We start from the raw sequence: 19,590 nt of genomic DNA, 5'->3' as shown, positions 1-19,590 counted from the left end.
TGCAAACCCACTTGACAGCAATGTCATTGAAAATTATTCTTCTTAGTTGGTCATTATAAACAAACCTCTTCTGTTCTGAACATCCGTCTTCTCTGTTTTGTAGTTCCTGGGACCTGTGTTAGCTGGTGTCTTCCAACCTGGGTGTTTGTTCCAATCGTTGATGTCTTTTTATCGGTGCCCGCTTTTTCATGCATGTTAGAGCACATGGTTACGTGGGTGTGAGTTTGAGTTCCTCCTTCCGACGTATCTGTTCGAAAGAAGGTTTTTTAAAAAACTGTTGCATTTTCATTCATTAGAGAAATATTAGAGTAATGCAGACAAAGGACCAAAAAGGATCTCCTTACCCCGAAACTGATCCCACACTGAAACAATGGGCCTTTTGTATATCCTGCAGTATTGGTAATGAGCCATCACTACAGTTTGTTGTATGAATTAGATTGGAAATTCAGCACAAATTTCTACCAATTTGTACAGTGGATCTAGTCTCACAGGAGCTTTCCAGCCAGCATAAGTGATTTTAAAAAGTGGCGCGAGGGGGGAGGAGGACAGCAAGCTCGCTCACATGGAGCACTACTTTTTGTCGTTTTGCTGCGTATCGTCGGAATATCAACTGTGAAACGCTTTATATTGAAAAAGAGCTGGGTGTTTAACAACTACTTTATACAATAACGACAGTGACTTTCATATCATGAACATCAGATCAGTACTAAAGTGGTGGCCTTTTATAGCTTTGATTCAACAAAGAGATTGGCCATTTTGCATCACTAAGCCAAAGATCAATCTTACTCGCATTCTATCTCTTAAGGGAGAATCGCATTGATATTTGAAGCAGAGGAAGAGACAGGGTTGTAGGGAGACAGTGGTACAGTGTGGTTGTCTTAGATATGATGGGTTGATTGGCCTGTTCCTGTGCTGTGGATTTCTCACGTTTCAAATACCTGCTATGCATGCATGGTCGAATAGCTGCCAGTGCAACTGAACTATGAGCTTGCAACCATGCCAAATCTGTCAAGGAAAAATAAAGCACGTGAATTGAAGAGTTGACTGCTGATTGTTCGAGAATGCTGACAGGTCGATGATGAGGATAGTGGTACAATTAGTCGGATATGGCATCTGAAGATGAACTCATTTATCTTGACAACTCAGGAGATTATTTATCTTCTTCCTGCACTGTATTAAGATTCTAGAAGCACCACTCCTGGCATTGGCCTTCATGCTATTTGCTCCCACTGCCTTCTGAGTGGGTGCTCGAAGGTCCTCCTGTCTCCCTGTGGACACAGGGCATCCTCCTTTCTGTCTCTCTGACTAATGCCTCCAGTGCAGCTGAGAACTTTGCTGTACACACTCTCTCATGTGTTTGTCCATTCCTCAACATGCCACAGTCACTCTCTCATGTGTTTGTCCATTCCTCAACATGCCACAGTCACTCTCTCATGTGTTTGCCCATTCCTCAGCATACCACAGTGGGAATTCAGTTTTCCAATGACGCCCACCATTTCCAGTAGCCATGACGTATTTCCCCTTTAAGTGGTGCAGGCTGCCTTTAAGTAGCGCCTTAATGCATGCAGCCAATGAACACCAAAGATACACTGGCTGCATGCAACAGATTGAATAGGCCTGAATTTATCTCACGTTACCCACAGTCTCTATACCCATTTCTGTTGTGATTATTGTGATTAACGGCATTTTAAAATTAAAATGCCACTCACTAATGCAAACTAAAATATGCTATTTCAAGTTGATTGAGCGATGGAGATGTTGGAAAAGATCATCCCTGTACAGGGATAAATTTGGAGAATTGATAAAATGATATATTCAGGCAGAAAACTGTTTAAAGGTATCAGGTGTATTCAAACATCAGTATGCTTGTTCTGTTCTCTGAGTCAGGTTCTGAATGTGAATATGAGGCTGTGCTTAGATGGAAGGTAAACATGAACATACGCCTAGCTAAAGGAAATGTTTGTTGATAAATGCAACAAAAAAACCTTGTGATCGTCAACATACACTGTCCTAATTTATATCAAAATAATGAAGTAATGTGCTTAGAAATGAAAAATTAAAATCGCTTATTGTCACAAGTAGGCTTCAATGAAGTTACTGTGAAAAGCCCCTAGTCACCACATTCCAGCTCCTGTTCGGGGAGGCTGGTACGGGAATTGAACCGTGCTGCTGGCCTGCCTTGGTCTGCTTTAAAAGCCAGCGATTTAGCCCAGTGAGCTAAACCAGCCCCTAGGTGCTTAATTTATTTGAATAGATCTTAATTAAAATGTAACAGGGACAAGGCATTACAGTGCTCATGCTAAAGTTTATTAAGTTTTACAAAACAATCAAGCCTTGACTGTGTGAGCACTTTAGTTCATTCCATATTTCAATGTCATAGCACAGTAAGCTAGCTAAAGGCAGTCCCTGGACTTAGGATACAATTGGTTCCTGAAAACGGCATCGTAAGTCGAAAAGTTGTAAGTAGGAACTGGTTTTCCTCGAAGTACAAGTTATAATTCGTGAACACATGTTAATGTCCAGTCCTTCAGAGTTTTTTGTATATCTGCTTGGCAGTGCCAAGTGGTGGTAAGCTCCTTGTTTGGCACAGTGGCACAGTTGTTAGCACTGCTGCCTTGCAGTGCCAGGCACCCAGGTTCAATTCCGGTCTTGGGTGACTGGCTGTGTGGAGTTTGCACTTTCTCCTCATGTCTGCGTGGGTTTCCTCTGGTTTCCTCCCACAATCCAAAGAAGTGCAGGTTAGGTGGATTGGCTCTGCTAAATTGTGCATTAGTGACCGAAGATATGCAGATTAAGTGGGGTTATGGAGATAGGGTGGAGAAGTGGGCTTTGACAGGGTACTCCTTCAGAGGGTCGGTGTCACTTCTATGGGCCAAATGGCCTCCTTCTGTGCTGTATTGGTTCTATTTCTCGGCCTACAAGTCACTGTAGGAGATTACATCACACGGATACTCGAGCAGACGAGCCACGCAGAGTGCTGGCATACTTACTGTGCGCTCATTCTCTCGAATTAAGTGTCTGTCAAGACTAGGCACACAAAACCAAGGCAGACAGCACTGTCTTTTCTATTCCACTGCTCCCCATCCATCTATCATCTGTCTCTGTCCCCACACCTCTGGACTGTAAGACCACAGGTGCAATCTGACCGAATTGCAATCGAGTCCCATCTTGAGCGCTTTCAGACGAGTGTTTCCCAGTGCTCGCAGCACCGAGAAAGAACACGCTATCAAACGGGACTCTATGGCAATCCAGGGCCTCAGTGGGGAACGCCCCGCTGAGGCTGCACAGTCTCCCGCTTCCTGCGGTGAGGAGCTCTGTTCACTAGAACTCCTAAATGCAGCAGGAGATCGGGACGCCATTTTTAAATGGCACCCTGATCTCTCGCCCTCCCAATACGATCCCAGAGACCCAACTCACCTATAAGGGGGTCTTCAGGACCTTCTTCACCCCATCTCACATGGGCAGGGCATCCCTAGCCCAATCCAATCAGTGCCACCTGGGCAGTGCCAGGCTGGCACCGAGTAGGCACTGCCATGGTGGTGCCAGCAGTGCTAGGGTGCCACCCTGCCCAGAGGCCAACCATCTGGTGGTCTCTGATCCCCTGGGAGACCCCCCTAAGTGCCATCCTGCCTGGTCCTTGTTTGTGGGGACCAATACTGAACGACACTTGCCTTAGGTCTCTGAGGCGAAGTGGTTAGATCCCAAAGCCTCAGGTAGATCAGGTGAGCTGCATATTAGAGTGAGACTAGCTACTCACTCTAATTAGGAGATTCTTCCAAATACTGATCACGCCCACCGTTAGATCTCATGAGATGTGGCGAGCCGGGTAAATTCCGGAAGAGGGCTCGCCCGGCATCTATCAGCCGCATTGCGCACCCATTTGGGCGGGACATAGTCGGTAGATTACACCGCAGGGGCGTCATTCTCCGACCCCCCAGCGGGTCAGAGAATGGCCGTTAGCCGCCGTGAATCGCGCCCCCGCCGGTTGCCGAAGTCTCCGAAGGGAGATAAGTCGGCGGGGCGTTAATGGCGCCGCAGACGTCGGAGAATGGCACGGGTGTGCACAAGGCAGCCGATTTTGGGCCTGCCGATATTCTCCCTTAAGGATGGGCCGAAGTCCCGTCGACGTGATGACCGTTCACGTCGACGTGAATCAAACCTCCTTTTCATCGGCATGAACCTGTGCTCCAGGTTCACGCCGACCAGCGTGGAGGTGGGTGACGGCCTGGGGGGTTGGCCGCTGGGCAGGCGATGGCGTGGCCGCAGTCTGAATGTGTGGGGGAGAGGTGTGTGTAGGGTTTTGTGTGTGTGTGTGCGGCGGGGGGGGGGGGGGGGGGGGGGGGGGGTGGTTAGAGTGGGCTGGGCTCCGGGGGAGTGCCGGGAGGGGGGTCCGTGCCGGGGAGGAGGATGGGGGGTCCGTGCCGGGGAGTAGGATGGGAGGTCCATGCCGGGGAGGGGGATGGGGGGGTCCGTGCCGGGGAGGGGGATGGGGGGGGGTCCGTGCTGGGGAGGGGGATGAGGGGGGGTCCCGTGCCGGGGAGGAGGATGGGGGGTCCGTGCCGGGGAGGAGGATGGGGGGGGGGTCCGTGCCGAGGAGGGGGATGGGGGGGTCTGTGCCGGGGAGGAGGATGGGGGGTCCGTGCCAGGGAGGAGGATGGGGGTTGGGGTCCGTGCCGGGGAGGGGGTTGGGGGGGGGGGGGTCCGTGCCGGGGAGGAGGATGGGGAGGGGGGTCCGTGCCGGGGAGGAGGATGGGGGGGGTCCGTGCCGGGGAGGAGGATGGGGGGTCCGTGCCGGGGAGGAGGATGGGGGGGGGGGGGTCCGTGCCGGGGAGGGGGATGGGGGGGGGTCCGTGCCGGGGAGGAGGATGGGGGTCCGTGCCGGGGAGGAGGATGGGAGGGTGGTCCGTGCCGGGGAGGGGGATGGGGGGTGGGGGTCTGTGCCGTGGAGGAGGATGGGGAGGGGGGTCCGTGCCGGGGAGGAGGATGGGGGAGGGGGGGGTCCGTGCCGGGGAGGAGGATGGGAGGTCCGTGCCGGGGAGGAGGATGGGGAGGGGGGTCCGTGCCGGGGAGGAGGATGGGGGGGTCCGTGCCGGGGAGGAGGATGGGGAGGGGGGTCCGTGCCGGGGAGGAGGATGGGAGGTCCGTGCCGGGGAGGAGGATGGGAGGTCCGTGCCAGGGAGGGGGATGAGGGGGTCCGTGCCGGGGAGGGGGATGCGAGGGCAAGTGAGTTAGTCCACCTGGCCAGGTGCCAGCCTCCAACAGTTGGACCCATGCGGTCCATGCCACCTGGCTGTGGGGAAGGAGGGGATATGGGCAATGATGACATGTCGTCGTTCCCACCCCGCACCCCCCCCCCCCCGCCCCCCAACCAGGCCGTCATGTTTTCCAATCATCCAGCGATGTTGGCCGCCGTGGCGGCAGCCGCTAATGTCTATGTTGCCCTGGATGAGGAGGAGCGTGCCAGAGAGGCGGCGCAGGCTGCCGCAGAGGGGCAGGCGGCAGCCGCCCAAGCTGGAGGGACACCTGACCGACAGGACGAGGAGGGGGAGGAGGACGTCGCAGCCCCACGGCAACGGAGGCACCTGAGGGCGCCCCGTGTGTACCGACCCCGGCAGTCATACCAGGACCTCACGGACCGGGAATGCAGGAGGAGACTCCGGATGAGGCGGGAAACCGTGGCACACATCTGCCACCTGCTGGCACACCTGTCACCGCGTGGCACTGGCGGGGGACACCCTCTCTCCGTGTCCGTCAAGGTTACGGTGGCCCTGAACTTTTATGCAACGGGGTCATTCCAGGCACCGAGTGGGGACCTGTCCGGCATATCGCAGACATTGGTGCATCGGTGCATCCGGGCAGTGACAGATGCCCTATATGCCATGGCGCACCGCTACATCCGCTTCCCTGTGGACCGGGCCAGCCAAGATGCCCGGGCTGTGGGCTTCTCTGCCGTGGCCAGGTTCCCCATGGTCCAGGGCGCGATTGATGGGATGCACATTGCCGTGCGACCACCTGCAGATAACAGGGCCGTGTTCACCAATAGGAAGGGGACCTATTCAATGAACATCCAGGTGGTCTGCGACCACCGCATGATGATCCTGCACGGATTTAGAGGTGTGGATCAGAAATTAGCTAGCTGAAAGAAGACAGAGGGTGGTGGTTGATGGGAAATGTTCAGAATGGAGTTCAGTTACAAGTGGAGTACCACAAGGATCTGTTCTGGGGCCGTTGCTGTTTGTCATTTTTATCAATGACCTAGAGGAAGGCGCAGAAGGGTGGGTGAGTAAATTTGCAGACGATACTAAAGTCGGTGGTGTTGTCGATAGTGTGGAAGGATGTAGCAGGTTACAGAGGGATATAGATAAGCTGCAGAGCTGGGCTGAGAGGTGGCAAATGGAGTTTAATGTAGAGAAGTGTGAGGTGATTCACTTTGGAAGGAATAACAGGAATGCGGAATATTTGGCTAATGGTAAGGTTCTTGGAAGTGTGGATGAGCAGAGGGATCTAGGTGTCCATGTACATAGATCCCTGAAAGTTGCCACCCAGGTTGATAGGGTTGTGAAGAAGGCCTATGGAGTGTTGGCCTTTATTGGTAGAGGGATTGAGTTCCGGAGTCAGGAGGTCATGTTGCAGCTGTACAGAACTCTGGTACGGCCGCATTTGGAGTATTGCGTACAGTTCTGGTCACCGCATTATAGGAAGGACGTGGAAGCTTTGGAGCGGGTGCAGAGGAGATTGACCAGGATGTTGCCTAGTATGGAGGGAAAATCTTATGAGGAAAGGCTGATGGACTTGAGGTTGTTTTCGTTGGAGAGAAGAAGGTTAAGAGGAGACTTAATAGAGGCATACTATTAAGTCATAATAGTTGGATCAGGGGGTTGGATAGGGTGGACAGTGAGAGCCTTCTCCCGCGGATGGAAATGGCTGGCACGGGGGGATATAGCTTTAAACTGAGGGGTAATAGATATAGGACAGAGGTCAGAGGTAGGTTCTTTACGCAAAGAGTAGTGAGGCCGTGGAATGCCCTACCTGCTACAGTAGTGAACTCGCCAACATTGAGGGCATTTAAAAGTTTATTGGATAAACAGATGGATGATAATGGCATAGTGTAGGTTAGATGGCTTTTGTTTCGGTGCAACATCGTGGGCCGAAGGGCCTGTACTGCGCTGTATCGTTCTATGTTCTATGTCTGCGCCCGTTACCCAGGCAGTGTACACGACTCATACGTGTTGTCGCGGTCATCCATCCCCGGCATGTACGAGGGACGCCATCCCCAGCTGAGGGGCTGGTTGCTGGGCGACAGGGGCTACCCATTGCGATCGTGGCTGATGACGCCTATACGGAGGCCACACAATGAGGCGGAGAACCGCTACAATGATGCCCATGTAGCGACAAGGGGAGTGATAGAGAGGTGCTTTGGCGTGCTGAAGATGCGTTTCAGGTGCCTGGACCTCTCTGGGGGCGCCCTCCAGTATCGGCCAGATAGGGTCGGCCGCATCATTGTGGTGTGCTACGTCCTGCACAACATAGCCCAACAGAGGGGCGATGTGCCACAGGCAGAGGAGGGCGGAGTGGAGGAGCAGCAGGAAGAGGCGCTGTCCTCCCCAGATGAGGGGGATGGGGGCAATGGTCAGGGCAGACGGGCTAGACACAGGCGGGTGGCTGTCCACCGTTACCGGCTGGCCCAGCGGGCACGGGACAGACTGATAGCCGCCCGCTTCACTGACTAGATGGGCGTGGGAATCGGGTAGTGTGGCCACAGATCGCACACCATGGCAACAGCCGACCACCCACAACCCCACCCATCCACCCACCCAGCACCCTCACCCCCCTCCCCAACTCCACCCACCCCACCCGCATGCACACCACCCCCCCCATTGCCGATCCACCTGCGGCACAACGGGCCGGGCTCACACAGTTGCGGGTGGACGCGTGTCTATTGCAGGCCATGGAGGATGATGACAACCCGCCCTGCGATGAGCTCCTGGCTCCACATCGTTGGACTATGTCTGACCCATGGCCACAGTACCACCATCCACCTGGACCATCCCTGCATGCGGCTGCGACACTGCAGCGCACGGTCCCGTCCTCTGCCCGGGGGGATGTTGATGGCGGCCCAGGGGGAAGGGGGCAGACTCACCTGGGGCTGAGGTAAGACCACCCCTCACACACACACTTGCGCTCAACGTACATGACACCTCCGCACGCTTTGGACAGAGCACAAAGGCAGCTTCTGTAAGCGTAACATTGACTTTAATAACCAAAGGAGTTCATGCACGTGTCCTAGCCCCTAAAACTCATCTGTGCCCTGCACCCATGCCAACTTACTCAGTGTCTAATTGTTTGGCCTTACGGGCCCTTTGATTACGTCTACGTGGTTCCCCAGACGGTACAGCAGAACTGGAGGTGGTCTCCTGTGATTCCTGCCCTCTAACACAGGATCCCTTTGGCGGCCGTTTCCTGGGGCGTCCTGGCCTAGATGGGCCAGGCTGCAGCCCGGGCGACTGGGATGGCGAGCTGCCAGCCTGTCCTGCCCGTTGCCCACCCGATGCACCTGGGACAGAAGGGGGGGGAGTCCGAGGTGTCGCGGTGTTCCGGGACCTCCCCGACAGGGGGACCCGGGACAGACCACACCACCTCCTCCTCCCTCGGGGTGCCCGATGGCCCCCAGGCCTCTACATGGGTGGGGGATGCGAACAGACTGGCCATCCGACGCCCCCCCGACATCTGGCGCTGCCAGTCCTGGAGGCCCGTGCTGGTATCAACAGGGGTCTGCAGGCTGTGGCCTGCTGAGACTGGGCCATGGCCTGCAGAGACTGGGCCGTGGCCTGCTGAGACTGGGCCATGGCCTGCTGAGACTGGGCCATGGCCTGCTGAGACTGGGCCATGGCCTGCAGAGACTGGGCCATGGCCTGCAGAGACTGGGCCATGGCCTGCTGAGACTGGGCCATGGCCTGCTGAGACTGGGCCATGGCTTTGAGCGCCTCTGCCATCTGGCGCTGGCACTGGCTCATGGCCTCCTGTGAGAGGGCAGCCATGTCCTGGGCCACAGACGCCGCCTGCACGGAAAGCCCCAGGCCTCGCAAACCGTTCCCCATGTCTGACACCGTCGCACCTATTGCCTCCACCGCGGACGCCACCCGTGCGGTGTCGGTCTGGGTGGCACGCATGACTGGCACCACTCCCAGCTCCTGGATGCGGGTGGACTCCTCCACCTGCGACTGCAGCCGCCGCAAGCCGGCCGTCACCATCATCGCTCGTCTCCGGGTCGGTGGTTGCATCGGATCTATGTGTGGGTGTGGTAACTCCAGGAACCCGGGATCCATCTGGGCGGCAGATGTTCGCTTGGGCTGGGCTGCCCTCCGACCGCCCGGCCCCTCTGCTGCTCCTGCCTCCACCTGCTGTACCGGGACGGCTGTGTTGTGCGCACCAGTGAGTGTACCAGACGCCTCATCACTAAAGTGCCCAACCGAGGTGAGTGTTTCTGCGATGGTGGAGGGTGTTGGTGACAGCAGTGGCGTTGTGTCGTGCTCTTCGTCCCACTCTGACTCCATGGCACTTTGGGGTGGGGGTTCGTCTCCACCCATCCACTCTGAGTCACTGTCCGGTATTTCATCTTCCGGGGTAGTGCTGTCCCAGGTAGTGCTGTCCCGGGTAGGGGTGTCCCGGGTAGGGGTGTCCTGGGTAGTGGTGTCCTGGGTAGTGGTGACCTGGGTAGTGGTGTCCTGGATAGTGGTGTCCTGGCTCGGCTGTGACGGGGGCCTGTGGCTACCCCTCTCGTCGCTGGGTGCCACACGCCTGCGTCGTCGCACCCGCACGTGACAGGGGCGTCGTCTCCCTGTTGCTCCAGGTCTCTCCGTCTCCCGTGGTCTCCAAGGGGCATCCTGCGGGCGTCGCATGCCGGAGGGTCCGGGTCTCGCTGTCTCCCGTGGTGTGCGAGGGGCATCCTGCGGGCGTCGCATGCCGGAGGGTCCGGGTCTCTCCGTCTCCCGTGGTGTGCGAGGGGCATCCTGCGGGTGTCGCATGCCGGAGGGTCCGGGTCTCTCCGTCTCCCGTGGTGTGCGAGGGGCATCCTGCGGGCGTCGCATGGCGGAGGGTCCGGGTCTCTCCGTCTCCCGTGGTGTGCGAGGGGCACCCTGCGGGCGTCGCATGCCAGAGGGTCCGGGTCTCTCCGTCTCCCGTGGCCTCCGAGGGGCATCCTGCGGGCGTCGGATGCCGGAGGGTCCGGGTCTCTCCGTCTCCCGTGGTGTGCGAGGGGCATCCTGCGGGTGTCGCATGCCGGAGGGTCCGGGTCTCTCCGTCTCCCGTGGTGTGCGAGGGGCATCCTGCGGGCGTCGCATGCCGGAGGGTCCGGGTCTCTCCGTATCCCGTGGTGTGCGAGGGGCATCCTGCGGGCGTCGCATGCCGGAGGGTCTGGGTCTCTCCGTCTCCCGTGGCCTCCGAGGGGCATCGTGCGGGCGGTCTGCATCTGCGGGGATGGGTGCCTTGACGTTTGCTCCTGTGATACACAATGAAGCATGCATGGTTAGACACGCAGGCAGTGATCAGGTGATATGGGGGAGGGGGGATATAGGGGAGGAGGATATGGGGACGGGCTGTCGGTGGCTCACTTGCTAGTACGCCCCCGACCTCTGCATCAGCAACCTCCCGGTCCTCATGTCCGCCAGCCAGTTCCAGGGCCCTTTCCTCGTGTTCGGTCAGTGGCCTCCCATCAGCGGGGCCTCCTCCAGTCCTCACATGCTCCCTGGTGTTGTGTGCGCGTTTCTCCTGTGGCGGGGGTGGGGGTGGTGGCAGGGGTAAAAGGCAACAGTGTTAGGCAGGTATATAAATGCACGCCATCGGTTGTGCGTGTATTGCAGAGGTTAAGGTTAGGGCTGGATTCACTTGGGGATATGGGGATCCCGTCACGTCGCTGCTAGCCTATTTCGGGCCGGAGACTTTGCAACGATTTTTCCGGCGTGATGCAAGTCAGATTTGCGCCGTTTTTTGCGCCGATAGGCGGACTTTGTGCCGATAACGGAGAATTTCGCCCCAGGTTTTTAACCAGAAAATTGGAGGGAGGTTTCTTCACTTCCATGGGCTTGTTCAAGGTCAGTTACCCAAAAATATAAAAGATGGAGGCACAGAACATGGTAACGTTGAACCTGGCATGGTAAAGCTAATACAGGGTTCAAATTTATAAATGAGGTAAGTGCTGTTAATTGTGACTTGAACGTCGTAAAGTTGAGGACTGCCTGTCCAGAGCAATGCAAAGGTCTCACAGTCACATGTCTTTAAATGCATGGTTTAATCATGCAATCAATTGTGCTGCTATGATTGATGCTGTAGTTACACTGGGCAAAGGGGGAGTCAATAAAGTGTGGGGGGGGGGGGGGGGGGGGGAGGGGGCAGGGGAAGAAAGATCAGAGCTGCAGTTCAAAATGGCATCCCGATCTGCAACAAATCAGTCCTGCTGACGAGCTCAGTGTGGCCTCGGCGGGGAGGAACTGCCCGAGGCCCTAAAGATAGGCAAAATGGCGGTGAATAGCGGGTGAATCTCGGCACTGCAGCTGCTGAGAAACACCACTCTAAACGCACCCAAAAGTGGACTTAACTTTTGTCCCGCTGAATTGCGCCCATACAATATAGGTATTCACACCTTTCCACACACAAGGGACGGGATTCTGTGATCCTGAGGCTAAGTCGCGTTTCTCGACAGCGTCAACAGGGCGTCGGGATCAGCAATTCCGGCCCCTACAGGGGGCCAGCACAGCACTGGAGCGGTTCACGCCGCTACAGCTGCTGATCCCGGCGTCAACTGGGTGCTGCGGGATCCGCGCATGCGCAGTGGCACCCTTCAACTCGACGGCCCCGAAGCAACATGGCGCTGGGCTACAGGGGCCGGCGCGGAAGAAAGGAAGCCCCCAGCCAGAGAGGCCGGCCCGCCAGTGGGCCCCGATCGCGGGCCAGGCCACATCGGAGGCCCCACTGGGGTCGGACCCCCCCCCCCCCCCCCCAAAACAGGCCGCCCCCCGACCCTTCCACGCCGAGTTCCCGCCGGCTGAGAGCAGGTGTGGACGGCGCCAGCGGGACTAGTTTTTTTTATGATGGCCGAGAATCGGCGGGGGGCCGTGTAGAGCGATCCCCGACCGACACCACGCCAACCACGCCGGTGCCAATGGTGCCAATTCGCTGCTCTGCGGAGAACCGTGTGCCGGCGTCGGAGCGGCGTGGTGCGATTCGCACCGGTCGCGGGGATTCTCTGGCCCGGCCCCGGGCTGAGAGAATCCCGCCCATGATTCCCCAATCTCAGTTAAACCATCAAATATGGATCAAAAGATCAGTCTTAGCATTATCCCGATGGATTAATACTTGCCCATGGGAAATGTCTGGTGAACGGCTTACTTTCTCTGTGCTGGGAAGTGGTGTATAGTATAGGAGGCCGAACTGAAGAAGAAAAAAACTATGTGGAGTGGGTGAGGGGCATATTACAGACCAGACTATTAAGTTTCACCCATGATTCAGTTGGTAGGGGACTCTAGCCCCTGAGTCACAGGGTTCCAGGTTAAATCCCACTCCAAGGCTTCAGCATAAAAATCAACACTTACGCTCTGGTGTAGTACTGAGGGTGTGCTGCACTGTCAGACATACCGGCTGGATTCGCTGTTGGCGTAATCCTCCGTTTCGCCAGCAGCGCACTCACGCTCATGGATTTCTCAATGGCATGGGGGTGCCCACAATGGAAACCCCATTGGCCGACTGGTGGGACGGAGGACACTGTTATCTTACTACTCCTGGTAGTAATGTTACATTACTTTGTGCAATGTATGTTACTCATTTGCTTCTTGCCAGGATGATCTTTAACTCAATGTTGATTAACACTCGTAGTATTCCGATTAGAGCAAATACTTTATTGAGTAACGTTAACAAATAAACTGTGAGTTTGTCCTCTCTCCAATACTTATACTAGATGTTAAATGAACAAGATTGAATAAGAATTAACTCTGATTAACTACACCTGCACTGAGCTGTCTCTCTCTCCCTCTGGTCACTAGTCACTGTCCTTACAAAGAGGCGGATCTTGGCTTGCGTCTGTCTTTTTATATCCATCTCTAGTGCTGCCCTCTAGTGATTACTTAGCTTTTATGCCTATACATTAACCCCTTGTGTACATACAGTTATGCAGATCACTATAGATACCACTGCCGGCGGGGGCTGACGTGAAAGATCCCATGACACTAGTTTGAATAATAGTAGGGGAGCCATCCCTGGTGACCTGGCCAATATGTATGCATCGATCAACATTGCAAAATAATGGCGGCATGTGGCGCAGTGGATAGCACTGGGACTGCGGCACTGAGGACCGGGCTTCTAATCCCGGCCCTGGCTCACTGTCCGTGTGGAGTTTGCACATTGTCCCCGTTTTTGCGTGGGTTTCACCCCCCCAACCCATGTGCAGATTAGGTGGATTGGCCACGCTAAATTGTCCCTTAATTGGCAAAGAAATAATTGGGTACTCTAAATTTATTTTAAAAACATTGCAAAATAACAGTTTAGCATGGATCTTCCAAGGAGCAGAAGGGGGTGTTGGTATGGTGGGGAGTCAGGAGGTCAGTTTGAATATCTGGAGTTAGCCAGGAGTTAGACTAGGCTTTTTTCCATCTAACATGTCTTGGTTAACTATCCAGGTAAGTACATCAGAACTGCCCCAAGTGATTTGTGGGGGGTCCTCGGGAGCAGGGGAATTGCCTATCAGAACTTGAAACTTCTCAGGCAATTCCCATGGAGGTCAACAAGTCAAGGCTTCCACGGGATTCCGACATGCATCTTCGGTCATATGTCCAGCCTCCGACAATCTGGAGAAACGAAGATTTAGGCCATTATCTAGTTATTATTCCAATGGTGCTTGTGGGAACTTGATGTGTGCTTTTGGCTGCCGAGTCCCCTACATTGCAGTGACTACAACACCAAACGCTTCACTGGCTGAACAGCACTTTGGGATATCTGGGAGTTGTAAAAGGCACAGCATAAATGCATGTCATTTTTTCTTTGATTTCAGGATAGCTCCCAAAAAAGGGAATGGGGATCACAGCCTGTTGACTGCAATGTAGGCAGCATGCCAATTTTGAGCCAGTCGGTCTAGCCAGCATTGACTGCACTGTTCATTGGCTGCATAAATCAGGGGGTCAGCAGTGTGAGTGGCTTGCAACACTATAAGCCAGCCTGCATTGCTTCAGGCTAACCTGCAACTCCTTAAAGGGAAATGTATTGCGGTTGAATCTGGTGCCGGGAGTCCCGGTTGAAGTGGAGTTGAGATAGGAGATCATTCATGATCTTGTGGAATGGCAGTACAGGCTGGAAGGGCCAAATGGCCTACTGCTGTTCTTATTTCTGACATTCTCATGTAAGAGAATCCAGGATTTTGAGCTTGTAAGGTGCAAGAATAAGTACTCCTGAGAGGAATGTAGTTAGGATCAATCCTCTGGCATCATGAGAAATTTGATTGTGTGTGAGGTGGGGGGGGGGGGGGGGGGTTAGAAAATACTTAGGAACAGGAGTAGACCATTCAACCCTTTGAACCTGCTCCACTTTTCACAAGGGTCATGGCTGATCTGATTGTGGCATCAACTCCATATTCCTGTCTGCCCCATGACTCCTTGTCGATCATAAATATACCTGACTCAGCCTTGAATATATCCAATGGCCCAGCTTCCACTGCTCTCTGGGGAAGAGAATTCCGCAGACTGATGGACCTCTGCGATGAAAATAATTCTCCTCATCACAATCTTCAATGGAACATTTTAAATTTTGGAAATGAGTCCCCTAGTGCTACATTCCCGCAGAAAGGGAAATATCCTCTAAACATCCACCATGCCAAGTCCACTCAGGATCTTATATGTTTGCTTTTTAAAAATTAATTTACGGAATGTGGGCGTCGCTGGTGAAGCCAGCATTTGTTCTCCATTCCTAGTTGCCCTTCAGAAGGTGGCAGTGAGTTGCATTCTTGAATCGCTGCATTCCTTGAGGTGTTGGTACATCCACTGTGCTGTTAGGGAAGGAGTTCCAGGATGTTGCCCAAGCAACAGTGAAGGAGCATCGATATATTTCAAAGTCAGGGTGGCGAGTGACTTGATGGGGACCCTCCGGGTGGTGGGGTTACCAGGTATCTGCTGCTCTTGTCCTTCCACATGGTAGTGGTCATGGATTTGGAAGGTGTGGTCTAAGGAACCTTGGTGAGTTACTGCAGTGCATCTTGTAGATGGTACATACGACTGCCATTGTTCATTGGTGGTGGAGGGTTTGAATTTTGTAGAAGGGAGAGCAATCAAGTGGGCCTCTTTGTCCTGGATGGTGTTGAACTTTGAGTGTTGTTGGAGCTGCGCTCATCTAGGCAAATGGAGAGTATTCCATTACACTTCAGACTTGTGCCGTGTAGACGGTGGACAGGTTTTGGGGGGTCAGGAGGTGAGTCATTCGCCATAGGATTTCTAGCCTTTGACTTGCCCTGTTAGCCACAGTATTAATATGGATAGTCCAGTTTAGTTTCTGATCAATGGTACCCCCTGGATGTTGACTGTGGGGGATTCAGCAATGGTAATGCCATTGCAAGAGAGGAGGCTAGAACCTCTCTTGTAGGAGATGGTCACTGTTGGCACTTGTGTGGCATGAATGTAACTTGCCACTTGTCAGCCCAAGCTTGAATATTGTCCAGGTCTTGCTGCATTTGGACATTGCCCACTTCATCATCTGAGAAGTCGCAAATAGTGCTGAACATTGTGCAGTCATCCACAAACATCCCCAGTTCTGATCTTACTGTGGAAGGGCGGTCATTGCTGAAGCATCTGAAGATGTTTGGGCCGAGGACACTACCCTGAGGAACTGCTGCAGTGATATCCTGGAGATGACAACCATCTTCCTTTGTGCCAGACATGACTCCAACCAGCGGAGAGTTTTCCCCCGATTCCCACTGACTCCAGTTTAGCTAGGGCTCCTTGATGCGAAGTATGATCAAATGCTGTCTTGATGTCAAGGGCAGTAACTTTCACCTCACCTCTGGCATTCAGCTCTTTTGTCCATGTTTGGATCAAGCCTGTAATGAGGTCAGGAGCTGAATGATCCCGGTGGAATCCAAACTGAACGTCCGTGTGCAGGTTGTTACCAAGTGCCGCTTAGCACTGTTGATGACTCCTCCCATCACTTTGCTGATGATGGAGTAGACTAATAGGGTGGTAATTAACTGTGTTGGATTTGTCCTGTTTCTTGTGCACAGAACACACAGGGGGAATTTTCCACATTGCCGGGTAGATGCCAGTGTTGTAGATGTACTGGAACAGCTTGACTATGGGTGTGGCAAGTTCTGGAGCACAAGTCTTCAGTACTATTGCCGGGATATTGTCAGAGCCCATATCCTTTGCAGCATCCAATTCCTTCAGCCGTTTCTTGATACCACGTGGAGTGAAACATATTGGCTGAAGACTGACATCTGTGATGCTGGGGACCTCTGGAGGAGACCGAGATGGATCATCCACTCGGCACTTCTGGCAGAAGATTGTTGCGAATCCTTAAACCTGGACTTTTACACATATGTACTGGGCTCCTCCATCATTGAGGATGGGGATATTTGTGGATCCACTTCCTACAGTGAGTTGTTTAATTGTCCTCCACCATTCATGGCTGGATGTGGCAGGACTGCAGAGCTTAGATCTGTGGCATTTGTTGTGGAATCGCTTAGCTCTGTCTATTTTTAAATATATATATATTTACAGCACCCAATACATTTCTTTTCCAATTAAGAGGCAATTTAGCATGGCCAATCCACCTACACTGCACATCTTTGTGTTGTAGAGGAGAATGTGCAAACTCCACATGGACAGGGTCCTTGGCAACATGAGGCAGCAGTTCTAACCACTGCACCACCGTGCCACCAAGCTCTGTCTATTACTTGCTGCTTATGCTGTTTGGCACACAAGTAGTCCTGTGCCTGGTGTTGCTCCAGACATGCTCTCCTGCACTCTTTATTGAACCGGGTTGATCCCCTGACTTGGTGATAATGGTAGAGTGGGGGCTATGCCGGGCCATAAGGTTGCAGATTGTGATTGAATACAATTCTGCTGCTGCTGATGGCACCAGCGCTTTGTGGCTGGCCAGTCTTGAGTTGCTAGATCTGTTCGAAGTCTATCCCATTTAGCATGGTGGTAGTGCCACACATGATGGAGGGTATCCTCAATGTGAAGACAGGACTTTGACTCCACAACGAGTGTCCCGTAGTGTCCAAAAGTTAGGTGAGGTTGCTGGATTGCACGATGGGGTGGAGGTGTAAACTTAGGTAGGTTGCTCTTTCAGGGGCCGGTGTAGACTCAATGGGCTGAATGGCCTCCTTCTGCACTGTCAATTCTATGACTATGACTATGGACAGATGCATCTGGTTGGTGAGTGGTGAGGATGAGGTCAAGTATGTTTTTCCCTCTTGTTCGTTCCCTCACCACCTGCTGCAGCCCCAGTCTAGCAGTTATGCCCTTTAGCACCCGACCAGCTAGGTCTGTATTGTTACTACCGAGCTCTCTTGGTGATGGACATTGAAGTCCCCCACCCAAAGCATATTCTGCACCCTTGCCACCCTCAGTTCTTCCTCTAACTGGTGTTCAACATGGAGGAGTACTGATTCATCAGCTGATGATGGACAGTATTTGGTAATCAGCAGGAGGTTTTCTTGTTCATGTTTAACCTGAAGCCATGAAGTCTCATGGTGTCCAGAGTTGATGTTGAGGACTCCCAGAGCAACTCCCTCCCTACTGTATACCACTGTGCCGCCACCTCTGCTGGGTCTGTCCTGCCGGTGAGACAGGCCATACCCAGGAATGGTGATAGTGATGTCTGGGACATTGTCTGTAAGGTATGATTCTGTGAGTATGACTATGTCAGGCTGTTGTTTTACTAGTCTGTGAGACAGACTTTTGGCACAAGCCCCCAGATGTTAGTCAGGGCGGCACGGTAGCACAGTGGTCAGCATTATTGCTTCACAGTGTCAGGTTCCCAGTTCGATTCCCGGCTTGGGTCACTGTCTGTGCGGAGTCTGCACATTCTCCCTGTGTGGTGCTCTGGTTTACTCCCACAAATGTCCCGAAAGACGTGCTTGTTGGGTGAATTGGACATTCTGAATTCTCCCTCTGTGTAACTGAACAGATGCCGGAGTGTGACGACTAGGGGATTTTCACAGAAACGTCATTGCAGTGTTAGTGTAAGCATACTTGTGACACTAATAAAGATTATTATTTAGGAGGACTTTGCAAGGTCGAAAGGGCTGGGTTTGCCGTTGTCGTTTCCGGAGCCTGGTTCGATGCCGGGTGGTCTGCCTGGTTTCATTCCTTTTTTGTGTTTTCGTAGCATTTGAATACAACTGAGTGGCTTGCTAGGTCATTTCAGAGTCAACCACATTGCTGAGGGTCTGGAGTCACATGTCGACCAGACCAGGTATGGATGGCAGATTTCCTTCCCTGAAGGCCATTAGTGAACCCAGATGGGTTTTTACGACAATCAACAATCGTTTCATGGGCGTCGTTAGATTTTTAATTCCTGATGGTTTACATTCCTTCACGTGCCATGATGGGATTTGAACTTGGGTTCCCAGATCATTCCTTGGCCTCTGGATTACTAGTCCAGCGACAATATCACTATGCCACCACCTTCCCAGTACGTTCAACTCTCATTCTTCCAATTACAGGGGGCAGCACGGTGGCACAGTGGTTAGTGCTGCGGCCTCACGGCGCCGAGGTCCCAGGTTCGATCCCGGCTCTGGGTCACTGTTTGCGTGAGTTTTGCTCCCACAACGCAAAGATGTGCAAGGTAGGTGGATTGGCAGTGCTAAATTGGAAAAATGAATTCGGTACTCTAAATTTTTTTTTTTTTATTCTTCCAATTCCAGTGTGTGTAGGCCCAATCTGCTGAACCATTTCTATTCAGCCAACCACTTCATCCCACAAATCTGCCAAGTCAACCTTCTCTGAACTGCTTCTCATGCAATTTTCTTTTAAGCAAGGGGGCCAAAACGGAGTGCTCCAGGTGTGATTTCACCAAGGCCCTGTACATCTGTAGCAACGCCTCCCTACTTTTACACTAGATTCCCCTTGTAATAAATGCCAACACTCCATTTGCCTTCCTAATCACTTGCTGTACCTGCATAATAACCTTTTGTAATTCCTATACCAGGATGCCTGGATCCCTCTACATTGTAGAGCTCTGCAGTCTTTCTGCATTTAAATGATATACTGGGAGGGATTCTCCAGGCTCCGGGGTCCTGGGGGGGGCGCGGGGCGATCTGGCCCCGGGGGGTGCCCCCACGGTGGCCTGGCCCGCGATCGGGGCCCACCGATCCGCGGGCGGGCCTGTGCCGTGGGGGCACACTTTTCCTTCCACCTTCGCCACGGTCTCCACCATGGCGGAGGCGGAAGAGACTCCCTCCACAGCGCATGCGCGGGGTGCCGTGAGCGTCCGCTAACGCTCCCGCGCATGCGCTGCCCGGAGATGTCATTTCTGCGGCAGCTGGCAGGGCACCAAAGGCCTTTCCCGCCAGCTGGCAGGGCGGAAATTAGTCCGGCGCGGGCCTAGCCCCTC

General features: G+C 53.7%; 1 protein-coding gene across 1 annotated transcript in view; it reads right to left on the bottom strand.

Moving 5' to 3' along the window:
* The window catches only part of LOC140385245 (brain and acute leukemia cytoplasmic protein-like), a 73,611-nt gene that overhangs the window by 28,004 nt on the left and 26,017 nt on the right, over window positions 1–19,590 (bottom strand). The window contains exon 2 of the mRNA XM_072467171.1: window positions 66–247. Coding sequence (XP_072323272.1) covers window positions 66–247 — 182 coding nt within the window. The remainder of the gene's footprint in view (window positions 1–65; window positions 248–19,590) is intronic.

Source organism: Scyliorhinus torazame, chromosome 11 (assembly GCF_047496885.1).
Source record: "Scyliorhinus torazame isolate Kashiwa2021f chromosome 11, sScyTor2.1, whole genome shotgun sequence".
Classification (NCBI taxonomy): Eukaryota; Metazoa; Chordata; class Chondrichthyes; order Carcharhiniformes; family Scyliorhinidae; genus Scyliorhinus; species Scyliorhinus torazame.
Note: the sequence above shows the minus strand (reverse complement) of the source record. Positions and strands in the feature narration are given on the sequence as shown.